At 47.3% G+C, this 20802-nt stretch overlaps 1 protein-coding gene across 2 annotated transcripts; it reads left to right on the top strand.

Moving 5' to 3' along the window:
- Positions 1-13628: 13628 nt before the first annotated feature.
- LOC149450756 (uncharacterized) lies at positions 13629-20159 on the top strand. 2 transcript variants are annotated; one of them, XR_016315203.1, is made up of 2 exons: positions 13629-19979; positions 20072-20159. XR_016315203.1 is itself a non-coding variant. In XM_089691385.1 (2 exons), the coding sequence occupies exon 2, from the start codon at positions 14248-14250 to the stop codon at positions 18097-18099; it is 3852 nt and encodes a 1283-aa protein (XP_089547511.1). In that variant the 5' UTR covers positions 13629-13815; positions 13908-14247; the 3' UTR covers positions 18100-20159. The 2 variants fall into 2 exon arrangements, 1 of the variants encoding a protein (XP_089547511.1); XM_089691385.1 differs by having other exon boundaries at positions 13629-13815; positions 13908-20159.
- The last annotated feature ends 643 nt before the right edge of the window (positions 20160-20802 follow it).

Below are 20802 nucleotides of genomic sequence, written 5' to 3'. Positions count from 1 at the left end.
AAAAAAAGTAAATTGAAGGAGTCCAAAAGAGAAGAAGAAAATAAGTCTCATCTGTATGTATGTACTGTATGTTGAAGAGATGGAGAAAATAAGTCTCATCTGTATGTATGTACTGTATGTTGAAGAGATGAAGAAAATAAGTCTCATCTGTATGTATGTTGAAGAGATGAAGAAAATAAGTCTCATCTGTATGTATGTTGAAGAGATGAAGAAAATAAGTCTCATATGTATGTATGTTGAAGATAGCAAACAGCTGAGTCTAATGCAGACAGAAGAATAAGAGTAAAGTGCCACACACATGGAATTTCCTAATCCAACATGTTTGAGAGTGGCTTCAATAAAAGTGGCTTCAATAAAAGCCCAGTAAACCCATTTAAAGGCTTTTTTCTCCTCAGTTGATAACAACATCAAAGGGATGCCTGTTGTTCAGTCTGAGTGAATTAGATCAAGATCTCCTTTCTTTTTTATAAATAGTGCCTTGATATGAGCTATGATAAGCAGATTATTCACTGAGGCCCATAAATGGCACCAATTCAATTTGACATAACATTATTTACGTTTTCCATCCCCCATCCCCCATTTATACTACTTACCTCTTCCCACTTAACCCTCCTGTCTATCCTCTCTATTTCACTTTCCACTGCTTGCTTGAATGTGAAGGAAACTTTCAATACCAATCTATTGTGATGTCACCCACTGATACCCACCTCTATGAGCAATACGTCTGTTCTGTTGTCGCTACACATTTCCCTGTGTGTAACTTGACATGCAACTAAACCCTCCTATTCTGCAATAACTCAGACAAAATGTAATTGTATATATATATTATATTGCCAAATGTATTGGGACGCTTACTTTTACACACACATAAACTTTAATGACATCCCAGTCTTAGTCCATAGGGTTTAATATTGAGTTGGCCCACCCAAACCACAGTGGCAAGCTCGTGACACATTATCTGACACTCCCAGTCATGTCAGTTAGTAGCAGTAGTCAAACGTCTGCAAGAGAACCAATTTTCAACACACCACTCATCAGAAGGGTTAGTATTCCTCTGCAGTTTTTAAAGGATACTTTCAGGATTTATTTTCTTCAATGAGTGACAAGATTGCTTTAATGTGACTGCAGAATGATAAATGTTGAAGAAAGCATGCATTTAATCACAAAATTCAATATTTAACATCTCAGCTACAGTTCATGCTAAATCAGTCAGTTTACTCCTGCCTGGAACATCAGTGGTGCCAAAGAGTCATGAAGAAAAGGTATGGCCACACCTACATGCACACCCACAAGCACACCCATATGCCTGCAATAAAAACCACTTTCTACACCCAATATGTGGACAGGGAGCAAGAGAGGAGCAAGATGGAGAGCGTATTGCAAGTGTTTGCAAAAGTCTCCATGGCAGAGATCACCCTGGTGGTCATGGGCATCCTCCTGGGACACCGCAGATGCTTCAGCCCAGGGCTGGTCAGAGAAACGGAGAGACTATGTCTAATTTGCCCTGAATGCAGGAGACCAACCGCCCTGATCGAAGCCTGGGTCAGGTGCGGGCACTGTGGAGAGCCACTCAACCATCTGATGCCCAGCGATCTGGCTCCTCATACATGCAGCATGGACCTGCTGACTTGGAAAGGGGCTAGGGTGACCCTTAAAAGTAAGTGAGCCTGCTCAGCTGCAGGGGAGTTTGGTTGGAAGATAGAGAGGAAGATGTGAGGCTGAAGGCAGGAGCCTGGGAGGGAGCCTAGATGGAGAGAGGGGCTCACCTAGAGGCAGCAGAGCTGGAAAGGAAGAAGGCTCTGAATTTCATTGGCCCCCAGAGCGAGGACCACCTGTGCAGCAAAGAAGGAATGGCCCAGCTAAAAGGCCTGATAGCAGCCACCAACCCATCATCAGTACAGAAGAATGAGTACCCCAGCACCCCCTGGGTGGATAGAGGAAGCAGCACTCTGGTTGGAAACCAGATTCGCTACCTACTTGGGACTGTCCAATTGTTAAAGTGACAGGAACCAGATCCTCTATTCTGGAATACCTCCAGATTGCTGGTTGAAGGAGGAGGAGTTCATTTAAGGTCTGTGGTGGTACATTAGGAGATGCTGGCTAGTTCTCCAATAAAGACTGTGTTGCAGTGAAGGCTTGTAGATAGTTCCAGGAAGTAGTCCTCAGTTCATCAGTTCCTTTGGGCATCCTGTACACCCCTAGCCCTATCCCAGTTTAAATCTCCTAAATAAAATAACAAAACCAAAGCTCAAGGACTGATTTCCGACTCTGGATGCAAGCATATGTGGAAGTGTCTGTTGCCTGGCTATGAAAGACGATAGGGGGACCCTGATATTCAGCAGCTCCTAAGGGGGTAGTGCTACATTATTATGAGAAAAAATTAGAGCAAGAAATTGAGACACTTGCAGGGGTACTTAAAAGAGACCTTCAATCACTGTAAAATGACAATTTTTCCTTCTTTGTTTGCCTTTTTTTTAACTTTTTTTTGTTTATCCTGCCCCCCTGCCACCATTTTTGCCTAGGCAAGAATGACATCTGCTGTACTCTAAAGCCTCCCGAAATATGCATTTCACATATTCCAGGATGTTTCACATTCCATGCGGCTGGAATAGGGCAGACCCCGATCTGATTATCAGAGGGCCAGGCTGACCAAACCAAGAAGAGGTAGCGACCTCTCAATGACATCAGGAATGAAGATGGAAGTGCAGAGCAAGGTGTGGGATGTGGCATTGGCGTAGTGGATCAGTAGGACAACACTGGATTTGCTGGCTGGGTTATTGAAATGTGAAATGTGCATAAAATCAGTGAAAGAAGGTAAGAGGGAAAAAAAACATCAAAGGGGGGGGTCCCTCTTTGATGTCAATATACGAAATTCCATTATTTTAAAAGCATTTATTTTTTTCATGATACTAAATATCCAAATATTAGAGTTACAAAAATAAAAATCACATTGATGTGGTCATTGTTTTCTGCATGAAATCATCATTTAACTATTGAAAGTTTCTGTTTTTCATGCATGAGAATTTTATCTGCATCAATATTTTGTCTCTATCTTGAAATGGTTTCTTTACCTGCTCCCCTCAATAAACATTGAAGTAAGATAGAAAAACTTAATTTTTTTTTAAACACAGGGGTCTCTGCTGCCAGGACACTCAACAAAACTCCTACTCCCATTCCTGCACACTGTGCAGACTGAGGTTGTATGTAAAAGAATCCAAACTCAGCTACAGTATGTGTGGGGAGGAGGAGCTCTGCTGCCTGTGCCCAGGCTGTGTGCAGTGCAGGGATGAGAGAAGGCACTCATTGGTGGGGTGCACAGTATTTTACTTGGAAATGAGTGCATATATATGTAGAATGTATGTGGAAGGAAGGGGTGGGTGGAAGGAAGGGAAGGGTGGGTGGGTGGAAGGAAGGAAGGAAAGGAGGAAAGGAGGGAGGGAGGGGTGGAGGGAAGGAAGGGGTGGGTGGAAGGAAGGAAAAGAGGGGTGGTTGGAAGGAAGGGAGGGGTGCATGGAAGGAAGGAAGAAAGAAGGAAGGAAGGAAAAGAGGGGTGGATGGAAGGGAGGGGTGGGTGGGTGGAAGGAAGGGAGGGGTGAGTGGAAGGAGGAAAGGGGTGGATGGAAGGAAGGAAGGGGTGGGTGGAAGGAAGGAAGGGGTGGGTGGAAAGAAGGGAGGGTGGAAGGAAGGAAGGAAGGAAGGGATGGGTGGGTGGAAGGAAGGAAGGAAGGAAGGAAGGGAGGGGTGGGTGGAAGGAAAGGAGGGGTGGTTGGGTGGAAGAAAGGGAGGAGTGGGTGGAAGGAAGGGAGGGAGGGGTGGGTGGAAGGAAGGAAGGAAGGGAGGGATGGGTGGAAGGAAGGGAACTCGGGCTTACATGACTCATTCAGATGCATCAGAGCTGTCAGCTGCTCTGTGTTCAATTTCCCACCCACACATCCTCTGAAGCTGTATGGACTGGAGTGTAGGCGGGCACAGGGGAAGGCAGAGCAGATCCAGCCTCTCTCCCCTCTTCTCCCCTATTGGTGCAGATGATGGTGGGAGGGGCTGGGAACTGAGAAGAACACACTAAAAGAAAACAGAACAATCACAGATGATCAGTGCAGCGGTGGGGGTGGTGACAAGCAGTGATCTCCAGTATGACATTCAATGAAGCAGCTGGAAGCCGCTTCTCGAGAGCTGCGTTATTGAAATGCTTCTCGAGGCCTGCAGGGATGGTTGGCAACTCTCCTCGGGGGGAGGAGGGGGGGGGGGTTGGGGGTTCAGCTGACATTGATGTAACTTTTTTTTAATATTCTTTTTTTAAATATTCTCATGAAGAGGCAGCCATTTCTGGGTCCATGTCAAAGTTTAAATCACCTGCCACAATCACACTACCCCTTTTAAAGTCTATAAGCTTTGCCAATATTCCTTCTAAATATACCGTCGGGTTTTTGTTGGGACAATATTTACCAGTGTACATTCTTTTCCCTGCAAACGTCCTCTTAAAAATAAGTAGCAGCCTGCTGGATCGACCATCTTTTCATCCAGGGTAAATTTTATATTTTTTCCAAAGCCTATCTCCACTCCCTTTGCCCATTTTATTGGGGAATCTGTATAATACAATGTTGGTAGAAACTTAGGGTATAACTTAATATTTGAATCCTGGGATATACCGGTATGTGTCTCCTGAATTTCCTGAAGAAAGACCACTTCTATCGATTGTTGGTCCAGTGAGGAACAGAAGTATTTGAACACCCTGCGATTTCGCAAGTTCTCCCACTTAGAAATCATGGAGGGGTCTGAAATTCACATTGTAGGTGCATTCCCACTCTGAGAGACAAAATTAAAAAAAAATTCAGGAAATCACATTGTATGATTTTTAAAGAATTTATTTGTCTTGCACTGCTGAACATAAGTATTTGAACACCTGAGAAAATCAGTGTTAATATTTGGTAAAGAAGCCTTTGTTTGCAATTACAGAGGTCAAACGTTTCCTGTAGTTCTTGACCAGGTTTGCACACACTGCAACAGTAATTTTGTCCCACTCCTCCACACAGATCTCCTCTAGATCTGTCAGGTTTCGGGGCTGTCGCTGAGCAACACGGAGTTGATGATTTCTAAGTGGGAGAACTTGCAAAATCGCAGGGTGTTCAAATACTTCTGTTCCTCACCTACCCGTTCTTCTTTACTACAGTTCTCTTGCCTGTCTGATACACCTCTTTCTGACTTTTAAGGCCCCCTTTAGCCTGCCTTCGGAGGAAAGAGATCTCATCTCCGAGGCATTATCAGACAGGTGAAAAGGACATGGCGGTGCAGGGAGAGGTGAGAAAACAAAAAAAAACTAACTAACCGATATTCAGAGAGGTAGGATACTCCCCATTTGGGTCCTCAGCCCCCACTACTCTCTCACCTCCCGTCCGCACCACCCTCTCTCCTCCCCACCTGTTGGACCGCCTAGCGGCACCACTAGCACTCCACTAGTCAGGCGTGCCCAGAGCGCGGAGTCTAAGTCCCAGGGTACTTGTTCACCAGAGCCCCTGATGGTGGGGATGGACTTGGAGTACCCCGAGACCAGGTCGCAACTACTGAGCACACCTGTCAGTGGTAGGGGTGTTCGCCAGGGGCTCCAACCAGGGAGAGCCTGATATGAGGAGGTCGGGTGACCCCGATGGGATGGATGGATGCATGGCTGAGCAAGTGCGAAGTCAGACGGGCCGAGTCGGTAACGTAGAGGACGGTATGGTACAAGGGAGCGGGCAGAAAATCGTCGGGTCACACGCCAGGTCAGCAACAGCAGGTCAGATCTAATGAGGGGCATTCAGAAGAGAGGTCAGGCAAAGCAAGGGTCTGGGCAGGAGAAATCAGCAGGTCAAGAACAATCCGGGTCAAATAACTTACTAGGTACAGGTTCAGATTCACAGGATGCAGGTAAGACCAGAAGGCACTGAATGACAGCTCAGGGCCATTTAAATATCCCGCCCTGCGCTGCCATTGGTGCCCAGCGGGCGGCCGCGGCTTTTACTACGCATGCGTGAACTCGAACGCCGCGGCCGGCCCAGACCTAGTGCCCGTGTCCCTGCACAGGGCGGTGCACTGCGCCTGCGCCGGGACCATCACAGCGGGGATCGAGGAGATCCCTGACGTTGCCCCCCCCCTACGGGCAACCTCCGGATGCCCACCCGATCTCTCCACCACGGGTGGTCACAAAGAAACCTCCGGACAAGTCTGGGTGCATGGACATTATGGGCTGGTTCCCAAGAATTGTCCTCAGGGCCATAGCCCTTCCATTTGATAAGAAATTGGGTCTGGCCCCCCCTTCTTCGGCACTTCAGGATTGTTTCCACCTCAAATTCTTCTTCCTCTTCGACCGTTATGGCCTCCGTGGGTCTGGATTCTCGTTCCGGGAAGGCATCTGGGATTACCGGCTTCAGCAGGGACACATGGAAGACTGGGTGGATCTTGAGTGTCTCAGGGAGAACAAGTTCATAGGCCACTTCATTGACCATCCGCTTAATGCAAAAGGGGCCTATAAATTTAGGTCCCAACTTCTTCGAAGGGCAGAGCATCTTCAAGTTAGATGTAGCCAGCCAAACCTTCTCTCCGGGCCGCAACACCAGATCTCCTCTTCGTTTCCTGTTAAATGCCTTTTTGCAGTCTTCTTGGGCCCGACTGATGGCTTCCTGTAGTTTCTTGTTGTTTGAAGAGAAAAATGTTAGTGCATCCTGTGTTGCTGGAACTGGGCATTCCGGGACCAAATCCGGGAGGAAGACAGGGTGAAACCCATAGTTGGAGAAGAACGGAGACTGCCCTGTTGCTGAATGGCAAGCATTGTTGTACGCGAATTCCGCCAAAGGGAGAAGTGGCACCCAGTCGTCCTGAGTAAATGATGTGTAACATCGCAAGTATTGCTCCAGGGTCTGATTGGTCCTTTCGGTCTGTCCATTAGTCTGAGGGTGAAATGCCGAGGAAAGGGACAGTTTCATATCCAGGGCTTTGCACAATGCCCTCCAGAATCTCGAGGTAAATTGAACCCCTCGGTCCGAGACGATGTCTTCAGGGACCTCATGCAGTCTTACAACCTCTCGAATGAAAACTTGCGATGTCTCGGCTGCCGATGGAGTCTTCCGTAATGGTACGAAATGGGCCATTTTGGATAAACGGTCCACGACCACGAGAATTGCTGTGTGGTCTAGTGAAGGTGGAAGTTCGACTATAAAGTCCATTGAGATCTTCTGCCAAGGCCGTTCAGGAATGGGTAACGGACGCGGCAGACCCCAAGCCTTATTCCTTGAAGGCTTGTTCCTCTGGCAGATGACACAGGAGCCCACGTAGTTCTTACAATCCTTGGCCATGTCTGGCCACCAGAAGGAGCGTCGGAGAAGCTCCAGGGTCTTGACCGGGCCAAAATGTCCTGCCATCGGGTGGTCGTGGCAATGTCCCAAGACTAGGGTTCGGGCTTCCTCCGGCACCACAATCCGGTCCTCTCTCCATAGGATTCCCCCCTTGTTCTGGAGGGGCGCCCCATCTGGGGTTGACATGGCTGTGGATGCTCCCATTATCCTGGAGCGAAGGTTCGTCTGGAGGGCCAAGAGGTTTCCTGCGGACAGAATAGTGTCAGGTACTGGGATCTCCTTGGCATCCTCGTACATGTGTGACAACGCGTCTGGTTTCGTGTTTTTTGATCCCGGCCTGTACGTGATATGGAAATGGAATCTTGAGAAAAACAATGCCCATCTCGCTTGTCGTGGGCATAAATGTTTGGCGGTCCTCAGATATTCTAGGTTCTTGTGGTCTGTGAATATCAGGATGGGGTGTGAGGCACCTTCCAGCAGGTACCTCCATTCCTCTAATGCTGTCTTGATAGCCAGTAGTTCTCGATCGCCAATGTCGTAATTTTTCTCTGCAGGGGTAAGTTTCCGTGAGAAAAATGCTACCGGGTGGAGTAATTCCTTGGCGCCCTTTCGTTGGGATAGAATGGAACCAACCGCGTTCTCTGACGCATCTACCTCTAAGATGTAGGGTAGGGAGGCGTCAGGGTGACCCAGAATGGGTGCCAAGGTGAATAACCTCTTTAACGCTTCAAAAGCTTCCTGTGCCTCTGGCGTCCATCTGAATCGGGTCCCAAGCTTGGTTAACTGAGTGATGGGGGAGACCAGACCCGAGAAGTTCTTGATGAACTTCCGGTAGAAGTTTGCAAACCCGATAAACCGTTGGACGCCTTTCCTGTCCGTGGGTTCAGGCCAATCCAGGATCGCAGAGACTTTCTGAGGGTCCATTGCGACCCCCGCGGTGGAGGTGATCAGGCCCAGAAATGTAATGCTAGACTGTTCAAAGCAACATTTCTCTGCCTTAGCGTACAACCCATGCTGCCGCAACCGCCCCAACACCCTTGCTACATGTATCCTGTGCTCCCCCAGGGAGGATGAGAAAATCAAAATGTCATCTAAGTAGACGATAACAAAGATATCCAGGAAGTCCCTAAAGATGTCGTTTACGAAGTGCTGGAAGGTGGCCGGTGCATTGCACAACCCGAAAGGCATGACCAGGTATTCGAAATGGCCAAAACGGGTGCGGAAGGTCGTTTTCCACTCATCCCCCCCCTTATGCGAACCAAGTTGTAGGCTCCCCTTAAATCCAGCTTGGTAAACACTACTGCAGCCTTTAAACTCTGGAATAATTCCGGTACCAATGGTAGTGGGTAACGATTTTTGATTGTGACCCTATTCAGTTCCCGGTAGTCAATACACGGTCTCAAGGTCTTGTCCTTTTTTTCCACAAAAAAGATCCCTGCTCCTGCTGGAGAAGTGGAGGGGCGGATGAACCCCTTCCGGAGGCTGTCCTCAATATATTCCTTCAGGGCCCCTAATTCGAGCTCAGAAAGGGGGAAAATTCGACCAAAGGGAATCTCTGAACCAGGTAACAGGTCAACGGGGCGGTGGGGGGGGTAGAGTATCTGCTCCCTGTTTACTGAACACATCAAGAAACTCATGATAGGCTGCAGGAATCACTTGTTTTAAGCTGGCATCCCCTTCAGAGCACAGGAGGACCTGGGGGACCTCCGGGCCCAAAGTTCGGCAAAGTTCCCGACAGTATGGGGAAGGGAACGAGATTACTCCAGTTTCCCAGTCAATTTGGGGGTTATGGGCCCGTAACCATGGGAGCCCCAGAATGACTGGGAAAAGGGGTGATGCAATAGCATCCAGGCGGAGGAGCTCCCGGTGCTGGCCGGCGATGGAAGTAACAATGGAAGGGGTCTCCTGGTTAAACACCCCTGATGTTATCCGGGAACCATCGGCCAAAAAGATATGGAACCCCTTCTCCTTTGGATGGAGGGGGATACCCTGCTGGTGAGCAAAATTGATATCCACAAAACAGCTGCATGCCCCCGAATCAACTATGGCCGTCACCTCCACGGTCCTTTCTGAAAGCTGAAAGGAGAGGGGCACAACTAAGTATTGGGACGGATTCATATTGCCAATAGATAAGGAAGACGAGGTGAACTTACTCAGTTTCTGCGGGCAGGATCGTACCATGTGACCAGCTTCACCGCAGTAGAGGCACAGGTTCTGGGAGCGTCTGCGCTGGCATTCCTCAGGCGATAGCTTAGGCCGTGCCAGTCCTAGCTGCATGGGTTCGGGAGCATCTTCAGACGGCAGGTTCTGGATGTTTGGCCTAGTAGTGAGACTGGATCCTTGGAATGACCCCCAGGTATTTCCGCGACCCTGACCAGACCTCTCCAACCTGCGTTCCCGTAGTCTAGGTCAATTTTAATGGTTAGTGCAATCAAGTCCTCTAATGTCTCGGGCACCTCCACCCGGGCGAGCTCGTCTTTCAGAGCCTCTGACAGGCCCATACGGAACTGGTGCAAAAGTGCAAACTCGTTCCAGCGAGTGTCCCCCATCCAACGCCTAAAGTCAGAGGCGTATTCCTCTGCCACTCGCCGACCTTGTCGGAGTGCGTATAATGTGGCCTCGGCCGAGGCTGCCCATTGTGGATCATCGTATAAGATGGCCATAGCGTTAAAAAAATTGTCAACCGAAACAAGATGTGGATCATTGTTTCCCCTTAGTCGGTGGGCCCAGTCTTGGGGTTCACCCTGCAACAGGGAGATAACAAACCCCACCTTTACTGACTCTTTCAGAAAGGTCCGTGGTTGCAGTTCAAAATAGAGCAGGCAGAAGTCACGGAACGACCGGAAGCGTGTGCGGTCTCCGTGGAAGCGCTCTGGTAAGGGTACTCGGGGTTCCGCCACAGGGAGTGATGCGGAAGGCCCGGGAGCTGGCTCATGGGCTGCTACGACCGGGGGTGCAGGAGCCGGGGCTTGTGAAACAGGAACAGATATGGTGCAGGCCTGAAACCGGTTCTCAATCTGCAAACATCTGTCCTGTAATACGTTCACAGCTTGCGTCAGGGTAGCCAGGTGTCTGCAAACTTCCTCCATCAGGGAGGGTCCTCCTCGAGGCTCAGTCAGGGCCTTCTGGTACTGTGTTGGACCGCCTAGCGGCACCACTAGCACTCCACTGGTCAGGCGTGCCCGGAGCGCGGAGTCTAAGTCCCAGGGTACTTGTTCACCAGAGCCCCTGATGGTGGGGATGGACTTGGAGTACCCCGAGACCAGGTCGCAACTACTGAGCACACCTGTCAGTGGTAGGGGTGTTCGCCAGGGGCTCCAACCAGGGAGAGCCTGATATGAGGAGGTCGGGTGACCCCGATGGGATGGATGGATGGCTGAGCAAGTGCGAAGTCAGACGGGCCGAGTCGGTAACGTAGAGGACGGTATGGTACAAGGGAGCGGGCAGAGAATCGTCGGGTCACACGCCAGGTCAGCAACAGCAGGTCAGATCTAATGAGGGGCATTCAGAAGAGAGGTCAGGCAAAGCAAGGGTCTGGGCAGGAGAAATCAGCAGGTCAAGAACAATCCGGGTCAAATAACTTACTAGGTACAGGTTCAGATTCACAGGATGCAGGTAAGACCAGAAGGCACTGAATGACAGCTCAGGGCCATTTAAATATCCCGCCCTGCGCTGCCATTGGTGCCCAGCGGGCGGCCGCGGCTTCTACTGCGCATGCGCGAACTCGAACGCCGCGGCCGGCCCGGACCTAGTGCCCGTGTCCCTGCACAGGGCGGTGCACTGCGCCTGCGCCGGGACCATCGCGGCGGGGATCGAGGAGATCCCTGACACCACCTATCTCTTTTTTTTTAGCTCTTTGCCATTTCTCCTCAGCTACTCTTATGTTCTCCTGCTCTCCACCAGACCATCCCTTGATATATGGAGTCTGTAGTTCTAATTTTTCGCAAAAGTCATTTAGGTCTTCTGAAAATGTCGCTGATTTCCCATCCTTCCACCCAGCCAGGCATGCGAGAAATCCCCAGTTATAGCAACCGTAACTATTTCTCATCTGATCCAGCAGTGGTTTCAGTAACCTTCACCTAAAAGGTGTCTCTGACGCTATGTTCGCAAACATTTGTACTTTTGTCTCACCAAACTCTATATCTGGCATCCCACGTAGCTTCTTCCAAATAATCTCTCTGTCTTCGTAATGATGGAACCTTACTATTATGTCCCTAGGGGTATCTGGTGAGACTTTTTGCGAACTTCTTATCCTATGTGCTCTTTCTATCTTCAATTGCTCTGTTTCTCTTCTTCCCATTATTGGATTAAACAATTTTCTCAGTGTCCCTTAGATCTTCTCCTTGAGACATCTCTGGAATAACTCTAATCCTCAAATTATTCCTCCTGTCTCTGTTTTCCTGGTCTTCTAATCTATAGGATAGCAGTCTCTGTTCTCTTTTCATTTCATCCATTTGCTCTTCTAATTTATTAATTACTTGTACTTGCTCCTCCAGCTTCCCTTCCATCTCCTCTACCCGTGATAGAACTTGTCCCATATCGCCGTGTAACACCATATCACTTTTTATAGAGTTTTCTAATTTTGCGAACATTTCAGCAATTTCTGCCTTTGTGGGCATTTGGGACCTTAATTCTTGTTCCTCCATGTATCTGTTTCCCCTTTCCCTCTCCAGCTTCAAGGTTTCTTTCAATTGGTTTCTTTCCACTGCCTCCAGAGATAATCTCCCCTGACCTCCAAGGACACTTTCTTCTCCTTGAGTTTCTGACATTAAGTCCTCAGAACTCTTCTCATGTACGGGCATATACTTTTTTATTGTGCTTGTGTTTAAATTTGGTTGAGGGGTCCTTGCTCCCCCTCCTTTAACAGATCTCCTTTTCATATTTCTCAGGGTATACGGGGGGGGGGGTTATGATGATACGTAAGGGTTTACTTTTCCTACTAAGTCCTTCATACATTGTTCCGTCTACCTGTGGGGTCCCCAAAAAACACCAATAATTTATCCCTGTGCCTCCTGGCCTCAGCAATAGTATACAGGGCTTCAAGGGCTCAAACACTGGGGATTTATAGCCTCTTCCGTGATTCACCGGCTCCCATGTGCTGCTCACGCGGCAGTTGTTCGTTAAGTTTCTTCCTTGATCACACTGGCTCTCTTTTGGTGTCTTTGAGGGCTCCCAGACCTGGTAATCCATCTTGAGTCACCATTTCATGGCTCCTGGTCGGCTCTGTAGTGCATCCTTCTTGTGTCTGTCATTCCCCTCAATGGCCAGCCACACTAAGGAAGGATAGGGACTGGAGGCCCTTTGGAGAGGAAGCGGGGAGGCACCGTCCGCTCGGTTTCCAGGCTCCCCTGCCCAGTCACCTGTCTGGTCACACGGGTCCTCGTGATCCTCGCTGGATCTCTCTCCACCTGCAGGCAGACGCTCTTCTCCTGACCCACACCGCCGTATGGTTCAGCCACTCTCCGCGGTCACCGGCCGTGTAGGACCCTACACCTCTCAGCAGCAACACAGTCAAGCAGCATAGGCAGGTATGTGGGGGCATCAGGTAAGCACCATCGGAGGGCGCTGGAGCTCCTAAGCCAAACCACCACGAGACGCCATGCTCACGCTCCTCCCCCAATGCAAGAGTTTTGTTGCACTTTCAAAAAGCGCACCAAACACGTAGGACACAATATAACTCTGAAGGAAGTGCAGCTAACTCGTAAACATGCGGTTAAGCTGTGCTAGGGGGATGGGCAAACTGCACCCCAGAAGTGTGAAAGGAGCCTTACTGATCTGCATGTTTACGCACCTGTGTAAATGTCTACATTGGAAACATTGCAGCTGTATTCAGATCTGTAAATATGATGTGCTTGTAAATGTGTTTCTTTAAATCATGTGAATAAAACCTATAAAAGAAGGGACTAAAACAAAAACAACCTGCGCCACAAGAACTCTGTGAAAATTTTAAAGTGAATGCTGCTGTGCCTTGACAAGAATCAGTGAAACAATAAAACAGCGCAAAACATGAAATGAATCAAAATTAATTATAAACAAATCATAATAAATTCTGTGGGTATAAAATAAATGTCCAAAACCACCAAAATAAAAAAAATATAAAATTTGTGTCCAAATACAAAAAGTGATGAAACCAAAAACAAAGAAAGTTCCCTTTAAACATGCAAATAGTGCTCCCAAATTTTTTTTAGGATAAGTGTAATACAGAGAAAAGACTCCACGGATCCACACCCCCCTGTGAATACTGATATATTCCGCACTCACTAGAGATAAGAATAAATTGCACTTTATGGATACTGTGCTGCCTTGTATTACACAAGGCATTCTTTAGCATTCAGCAGTGTCTGTCCCCTTAAGGCCTGAGACTTCCTGTTTGCTAACTTGGGAGGAAGTGACCTCATCTCTTCAGACTGAAGAAATTCTACAATGCAAGTACATGTGGGATGCTGTTCCCTCTTCATATATGGGCTTGATTAGACCCCCAAAGTCTGTAAGTACCCTTCCTATGTACTGTGGAATGTTATGCACATAGCTAGGAAGTTAGATATGTACTTATGTTTGTTTATTCTGTTTGTATTTCAGTTTTACCGCATTTGTTCACATTCGCGCATTTATTCACGCGCATTCTCATTATGTCACATGTTATCAGTAAAAGATCATCGGTTATCAATCATCGACTCTTTACTGTGTGGACATCAAAGGTTATACTGCCTGTAATCCTCTGTAACCCTTTCATAACTGCAGAGAAGGCAGGACAGTAAAAAGACTTACACGGTTACTTCAGAGCACATTGTGTGAAAAATCTACAGCAAGCCCCACAACACAGAAAAGACTCTTAACTGTTAATACAGCAGCACGTGTGTGTGAAATCCCCACAGCACAGCCAGTCTAAGGCATAGCAAAGTGAAACTAACTCAGCTTTATGAAAGATATGAAAGATATCACTAAATTAACCCTTCCTAAAATCTCGTGCAAACAGGAAGAAAATATGCACAGTACACTGGAAACTAAGTCACAATGCAGCACGCCGAGAACTTATAACAAATCGGATCTGTCGTCATCCAAAGCAGAAACCGCCAGATCTAAGCGTTCAAGTTCCAGGCATTCAAACGTCACAGACCTATCGTCAGTCAGTGCTGGGGCAGCCAGGTGTAAGCATACAAGTTCCAGACATTCTAGTGTCACAAACTTGTCTTCAGTCAGCGCTATTGCCGCCAGGGCACAAGCCAAGGCCGAGGCCGCATGTGCCATGGCCTCCTATGCCATACAGGAAGCAGAGCTTATGAAAGAGCAAGGCTACCTAGATGAAGAGCAGCAGAAGAGACAAGCCGAAGGGGAAGCTGAAATAAAGAGGAGACAAGCCGAAGGGGAAGCTGAAATAAAAAAGAGACAAGCTGAAGGGGAAGCTAAAATAAAAAGGAGAGAAGCAGAAACGCTTAGGAGAAAGGCAGAAGTGCAAGCCTCTTTACACATACTTCAGCAACAGAAAATAGCTGCAGCAGCCATAGCTGAAGCCGAAGTTCTCGCGAGAGCTGCAGATATTCAGTTTGTAGAGAGCGATGTACTGGAAACCCTGATAACACCTCGCAGTACATTCCAACGCACCCGTGAGTACGTGCAATCACAAGCAACCCTGTACCCTGATAAACAGCCTAGTGACGCACCGAAACCATCAAGGACCCAGTTGGGAGCAGATAGCTTTGATGTTACGCATCACTACAAGACTGAACCTGAACCGCCACGTGATAAGTCAACCAATCACGGGCTCAGATACCAAACCGCCAACACGCTAAGAAACCAAGTAGATGGCGATATAACCTCTCCTCGTGCAAAACCAGATCTAGACTACAATAGAGGAGAGCAACCATCTGACCAAAATAGACTTAGTCAAATACCTCAACGAACCCATCAGTCACTATCAGCCAGTAGTCCCGCGTTTGTACCCAGAACAAACGCACCTGACACAGCAAGGGTTACAGACGTGTCGAAATACCTGATGCGCCGTGAGATGGTGAGCACTGGTCTCTTGAAGTTTGACGATCGTCCTGAAAACTACTGGGCCTGGAGGTCATCCTTCCTAAGCAGCACCCAAAACTTAGAGCTGACAGACAGAGAGAAGCTTGATCTACTCGCCAAATACCTAGGACCAGAGTCCTCAGAGCAGGCCAAAAGAATCAGGTCAGTGCATGTCCATGATGCAACAGCAGGACTTGCGATGGTCTGGCAGAGAATGGAAGACTGCTATGGGTCACCTGAAGTAATAGAAGAAGCACTTTTAAAGAAAATTGAAACTTGCCCAAAAATGACAAACAAAGACAATCAGAAGCTGAGAGAGCTCGGAGACCTACTCCTAGAGATAGAAGCAGCAAAGACTAGTGGAACTCTGCCAGGTCTCTTATACTTAGACACAGCACGTGGAGTAGAGCCCATAATCGAGAAGCTCCCTTTCAACCTGCAAGAAAGGTGGGTCTCTCAAGCATCCAGATACAAGAAAGACTATCGAGTTGCATTTCCACCGTTTGTCTTCCTTGCTGAATTCGTTGTAGACCAAGCTAAGACACGCAATGACCCAAGCTTCGCCTTCCTGAACAAGAGAGTTGCAAGCGCCCCAAGGACAGAGAAGCAGCCACCAGTACACTACAAAGAACGCAGAGCAACAGTGTCTGTGCGGAAGACAGAAGTCCCACCTGAGGCTGCAGCCAATCAGGAAGACAACACAAGCAAGGAAGTTGAGGATCCAGACAAACAGTGCCCAATACACAACAAGCCTCATCCACTAAGAAAATGTCGCAGTTTCAGAAGTAAGACATTAGAGGAGCGCAAGGCTTACCTTAAAGACAATCACATTTGTTTCAGATGCTGCGCCTCAATGCAACATCTTGCAAAAGACTGTAAGAGAGAAATACGGTGCACAGAATGCAACAATGACCGACATCTGTCAGCACTGCACCCAGGACCACCACCATGGAGATCAGAAGTTCCAGCAACTCAAGAAGATCATGGTGGGGAGCAAAAAGAAAGTGCAACACCAGCGATAACTTCAAAGTGTACTGAGATCTGTACAGAACCAGGACTCTCTAGATCATGCTCCAAGATATGCTTAGTCAAAGTGTATCCCAACGGTCTCAGAGAAAAGGCAGTGAAGATGTATACAGTCCTAGACGAACAAAGCAACAGGTCTCTAGCAAAGACAGAGTTCTTCGACCTCTTCGGTGACACAGGAAGTTCAACTCCATACACCTTGAAGACATGTTCTGGAGTTATAGAGACATCAGGGAGAAGAGCAAACAACTACACCATCGAGTCATTAGATGGAAAGATGCAGCTGACTCTTCCTACCCTCATAGAATGTGACATGATACCAGATGACAGGTCAGAGATTCCCACACCTGAAGTGGCACGTCACTACCCTCATCTTATGCGAATAGCAGACAAGATCCCAGCACTCAACCCAGATGCTGCAATCGTCCTTCTACTAGGAAGAGACATACTGAGAGTGCACAAGGTCAGAGAACAATACAATGGGCCGCACAATGCACCATTTGCTCAACGTCTTGATCTTGGATGGGTTATCGTTGGAAATGTATGTCTGGACGGACTTCACAAACCCGCAAAGGTGAATGTCTACAGAACAAATCTGCTGCAGAACGGTCGCACGTCATGTCTTTGCCCATGTAACAACAGCATGCAGATTAAAGAGAAACTATCTAACCCAACACATCCCCAGAACATCCAGAGGTTCCTGGAAGATACAGCCTCAGCTGAAGATTCAGATCAGCTAGGCCACAAAGTGTTTGAGAGAACTCAAGATGATGACAAACTAGCACCATCTGTTGAAGATAACCTCTTCCTTGAGATCATGGACAGAGAAGTCTTCAAAGACAAAGCAGGCAGTTGGGTAGCCCCACTACCATTCCGTACACCACGGCATCGTCTTCCCAACAACAGAGTGCAAGCAGAGAAACGCCTTGCGCTATTGCAGCGCACTCTTGAAAGAAAGCCAGATATGAAAGAACATTTCCAAGAATTCATGCGGAAGATCTTTGACAATGATCAAGCTGAAAAAGCACCAGCACTGTATGAAAAACAAGAACGCTGGTACTTGCCAATATTCGGAGTGTACCATCCTCAAAAACCAGGTCAGATACGTGTAGTATTTGATTCCAGTGCAAAGCATGAAGGTATTTCCCTTAATGATGTACTTCTCAGCGGACCAGACCTGAACAACACACTTCTTGGAGTCCTTATCAGATTCCGAAGAGAACTTGTTGCAGTAACAGCAGATGTACAGCAGATGTTCTACTGTTTCCTTGTCCGTGAAGACCACAGAGACTACCTGAGGTTCCTATGGTATGAAGACAACGACCTCAACAAAGGTATTATAGAGTATAGGATGAAAGTACATGTGTTTGGGAACAGTCCCTCACCAGCTGTCGCTATCTACAACTTGAGACGAGCAGCGCAGCAAGGTGACAGACACAACCCTGAAGCCAAACAATTTGTTATGAAAAACTTTTATGTAGATGATGGACTTGCTTCCTTCTCCAGTAGTGGAGAAGCCATTGACATTTTGAAAAGCACTAGAGACTTGCTAGCAGACTCTAACATAAGACTGCACAAAGTGGCTTCCAACAACAGCAAAGTAATGGAAGCATTCCCAGCAGAAGACCGTGCAAAAGACCTCAAAGACCTAGATCTAGGTACAGATTCACCACCCCTTCAAAGAAGCTTAGGGCTTAGTTGGGACTTGAAAACTGACAGCTTCACCTTCTGAGTATCCAGGGAAGAGAAGCCTTTCACAAAGCGAGGTGTCTTGTCTACGGTCAACAGTCTTTACGATCCCTTGGGGTTCGTAGCACCCATCACCATTCAAGGCAAAGCTCTTTTGAGAGAGATTACAACTGAGCTAGAACAAAGTGATTGGGACACACCTCTACCTGAAAAGAAAGAAATGCAGTGGAAGTTGTGGAAAGACTCTTTGCTGGAGCTTGAGCGATTTAGCATCCAAAGACCATACGTCTCTGTTTCTTTGTCTGTTACAAAACGAAGAGAGATACACGTGTTTTCAGATGCATCCACCATGGCTATAGCAGCTGTAGCCTACCTTAGAGCCATAGACACTCAGGGACAAAGCCATGCAGGATTCATCTTGGGAAAGTCCAAACTGGCTCCAAGACCTGCTCACACGGTCCCACGCTTAGAACTTTGTGCTGCTGTCCTAGCTGTGGAGATAGCAGACTTACTCATTGCAGAACTGGACATCGAGATCCATGCAGTGAACTTCTACACAGACAGCAAGATTGTTTTAGGTTATATCCACAACGCTTCAAGAAGATTCTACACATACGTGTCAAACAGAGTAACACGTATCAGAAAGTGTACAAGTCCAGAACAGTGGCATCACATCAGTACAGACAAGAACCCTGCTGATCATGGGACTAGACTGGTACCAGCTGCTGTCCTCAAACAGACTAACTGGTTCACAGGTCCATCCTTCTTGACTGGACCAGAAACTGAAGAGACTGATCAGAAAGGAACTTTTCAGCTTGTAGAACCAGACCAAGACAAAGAGGTAAGACCTCTAGTTGCAGTTTACAAGACTCTAACCACCAGAGAAGGTCTTGGCTCATGTAGGTTCGAAAAGTTTTCCAGCTGGAAGTCACTCATCCGTGCCATAGGGAAACTCATCTGCTTGGCCAGATCCTTCAGCAAAACAGATTCGTTCTGATTGTGGCACAAACTTTATTGGAGCCTGCAAGGAATTGAAGATCGTTGCAACAGACTCAGAGACAAGTAACTATCTTCAAAATCAAAGATGCACTTGGATCTTCAATCCTCCTCATGCCTCACATATGGGAGGAGCTTGGGAGAGGATGATTGGAGTAGCTCGCCGCATTTTAGATGCAATGCTTCTAAAGATTGGATCTACTCGTCTCACACACGAAGTCTTAACCACGCTGATGGCTGAAGTCATGGCTATCATGAACGCCAGACCTTTGGTCCCAGTGTCTACTGACCCAGAGATGCCAACCGTCTTGACACCGGCAACGTTGCTGACCCAGAAGATGGAGATGGTGACAGCTCCCAACGGGGACTTTGATCTTAAAGACTTGTACACCAAGCAATGGAAACAAGTTCAAAGCCTTGCCAATATCTTCTGGAAGAGATGGAGACAGGAGTACCTGACGACCCTCCAACCACGCAACAAATGGCAAGCCGACAAGCCCAACTTACAAGTTGGAGATGTTGTTCTACTAAAAGACTCTCAGGCCCACAGGAACGAGTGGCCAATTGGACTCATTGTGGGGACTGATGCTAGTAGTGATAGCAGAGTCAGGAAAGTAGAGGTCAGAGTAGTAAAACAGGGCACCCCTAAGGTGTACCTTAAACCCATCACGGAAGTCGTTTTACTCCTTCCAAGAGTTTAATAGTGGCATATCATTATTATGCCAGGTGGGGAGTGTGCTGCCTTGTATTACACAAGGCATTCTTTAGCATTCAGCAGTGTCTGTCCCCTTAAGGCCTGAGACTTCCTGTTTGCTAACTTGGGAGGAAGTGACCTCATCTCTTCAGACTGAAGAAATTCTACAATGCAAGTACATGTGGGATGCTGTTCCCTCTTCATATATGGGCTTGATTAGACCCCCAAAGTCTGTAAGTACCCTTCCTATGTACTGTGGAATGTTATGCACATAGCTAGGAAGTTAGATATGTACTTATGTTTGTTTATTCTGTTTGTATTTCAGTTTTACCGCATTTGTTCACATTCGCGCATTTATTCACGCGCATTCTCATTATGTCACATGTTATCAGTAAAAGATCATCGGTTATCAATCATCGACTCTTTACTGTGTGGACATCAAAGGTTATACTGCCTGTAATCCTCTGTAACCCTTTCATAACTGCAGAGAAGGCAGGACAGATACAATATTATCCTCCAATTCCCAGGGAAAATTTCCTCTCCATAGCCTTCTCCATATACAAGAGCTTCATTACATCAAACTTCAAAAGGGATTTCCCCTCATAACAATGTGTTATATAGAAAGACAAAAGAGAACCAATAGTGCAATATTGCAAAGACTTTTAATTTAATAAAATAGTGCTCAATCTACTCACATTATAACTTAAAATAAATCGCCAATTGACAAAATCCTCCAAAACAGTCTTCCTAGTGTAAAACAGATTCCAGAAAGTAAACCAAACTAGCAGCTCCGGATATGACATCACACACTCATCATAGAAAACCGGAAGTACGTCTGCTGACACGTTTCTGATTTTCTAAAGAAAATTAGTTTGGAATTCGACCCATGTATGGCCTGCATAACTGTGTAGTGCTTGCATATTCTTCCTGTGCCTGGTGGCACATGCTGGTAGGTTAATTGGCCTGTGTATGCATTTGATATCAGCACCTTAGATTGTAAGCTCCTTGGGACAAGGACTGATATGAATATAGAATATACGGTATATGTAAATTTTC

The sequence above is a fragment of the Staurois parvus genome, unplaced genomic scaffold (assembly GCF_062004578.1).
Source record: "Staurois parvus isolate SC_StPar_1 unplaced genomic scaffold, SC_StPar_1.0 ptg000562l, whole genome shotgun sequence".
In the NCBI taxonomy this organism is placed as follows: domain Eukaryota; kingdom Metazoa; phylum Chordata; class Amphibia; order Anura; family Ranidae; genus Staurois; species Staurois parvus.
The sequence above is the reverse complement of the archived record's forward strand: the minus strand, read 5'-3'. Positions and strand labels throughout refer to the sequence as shown.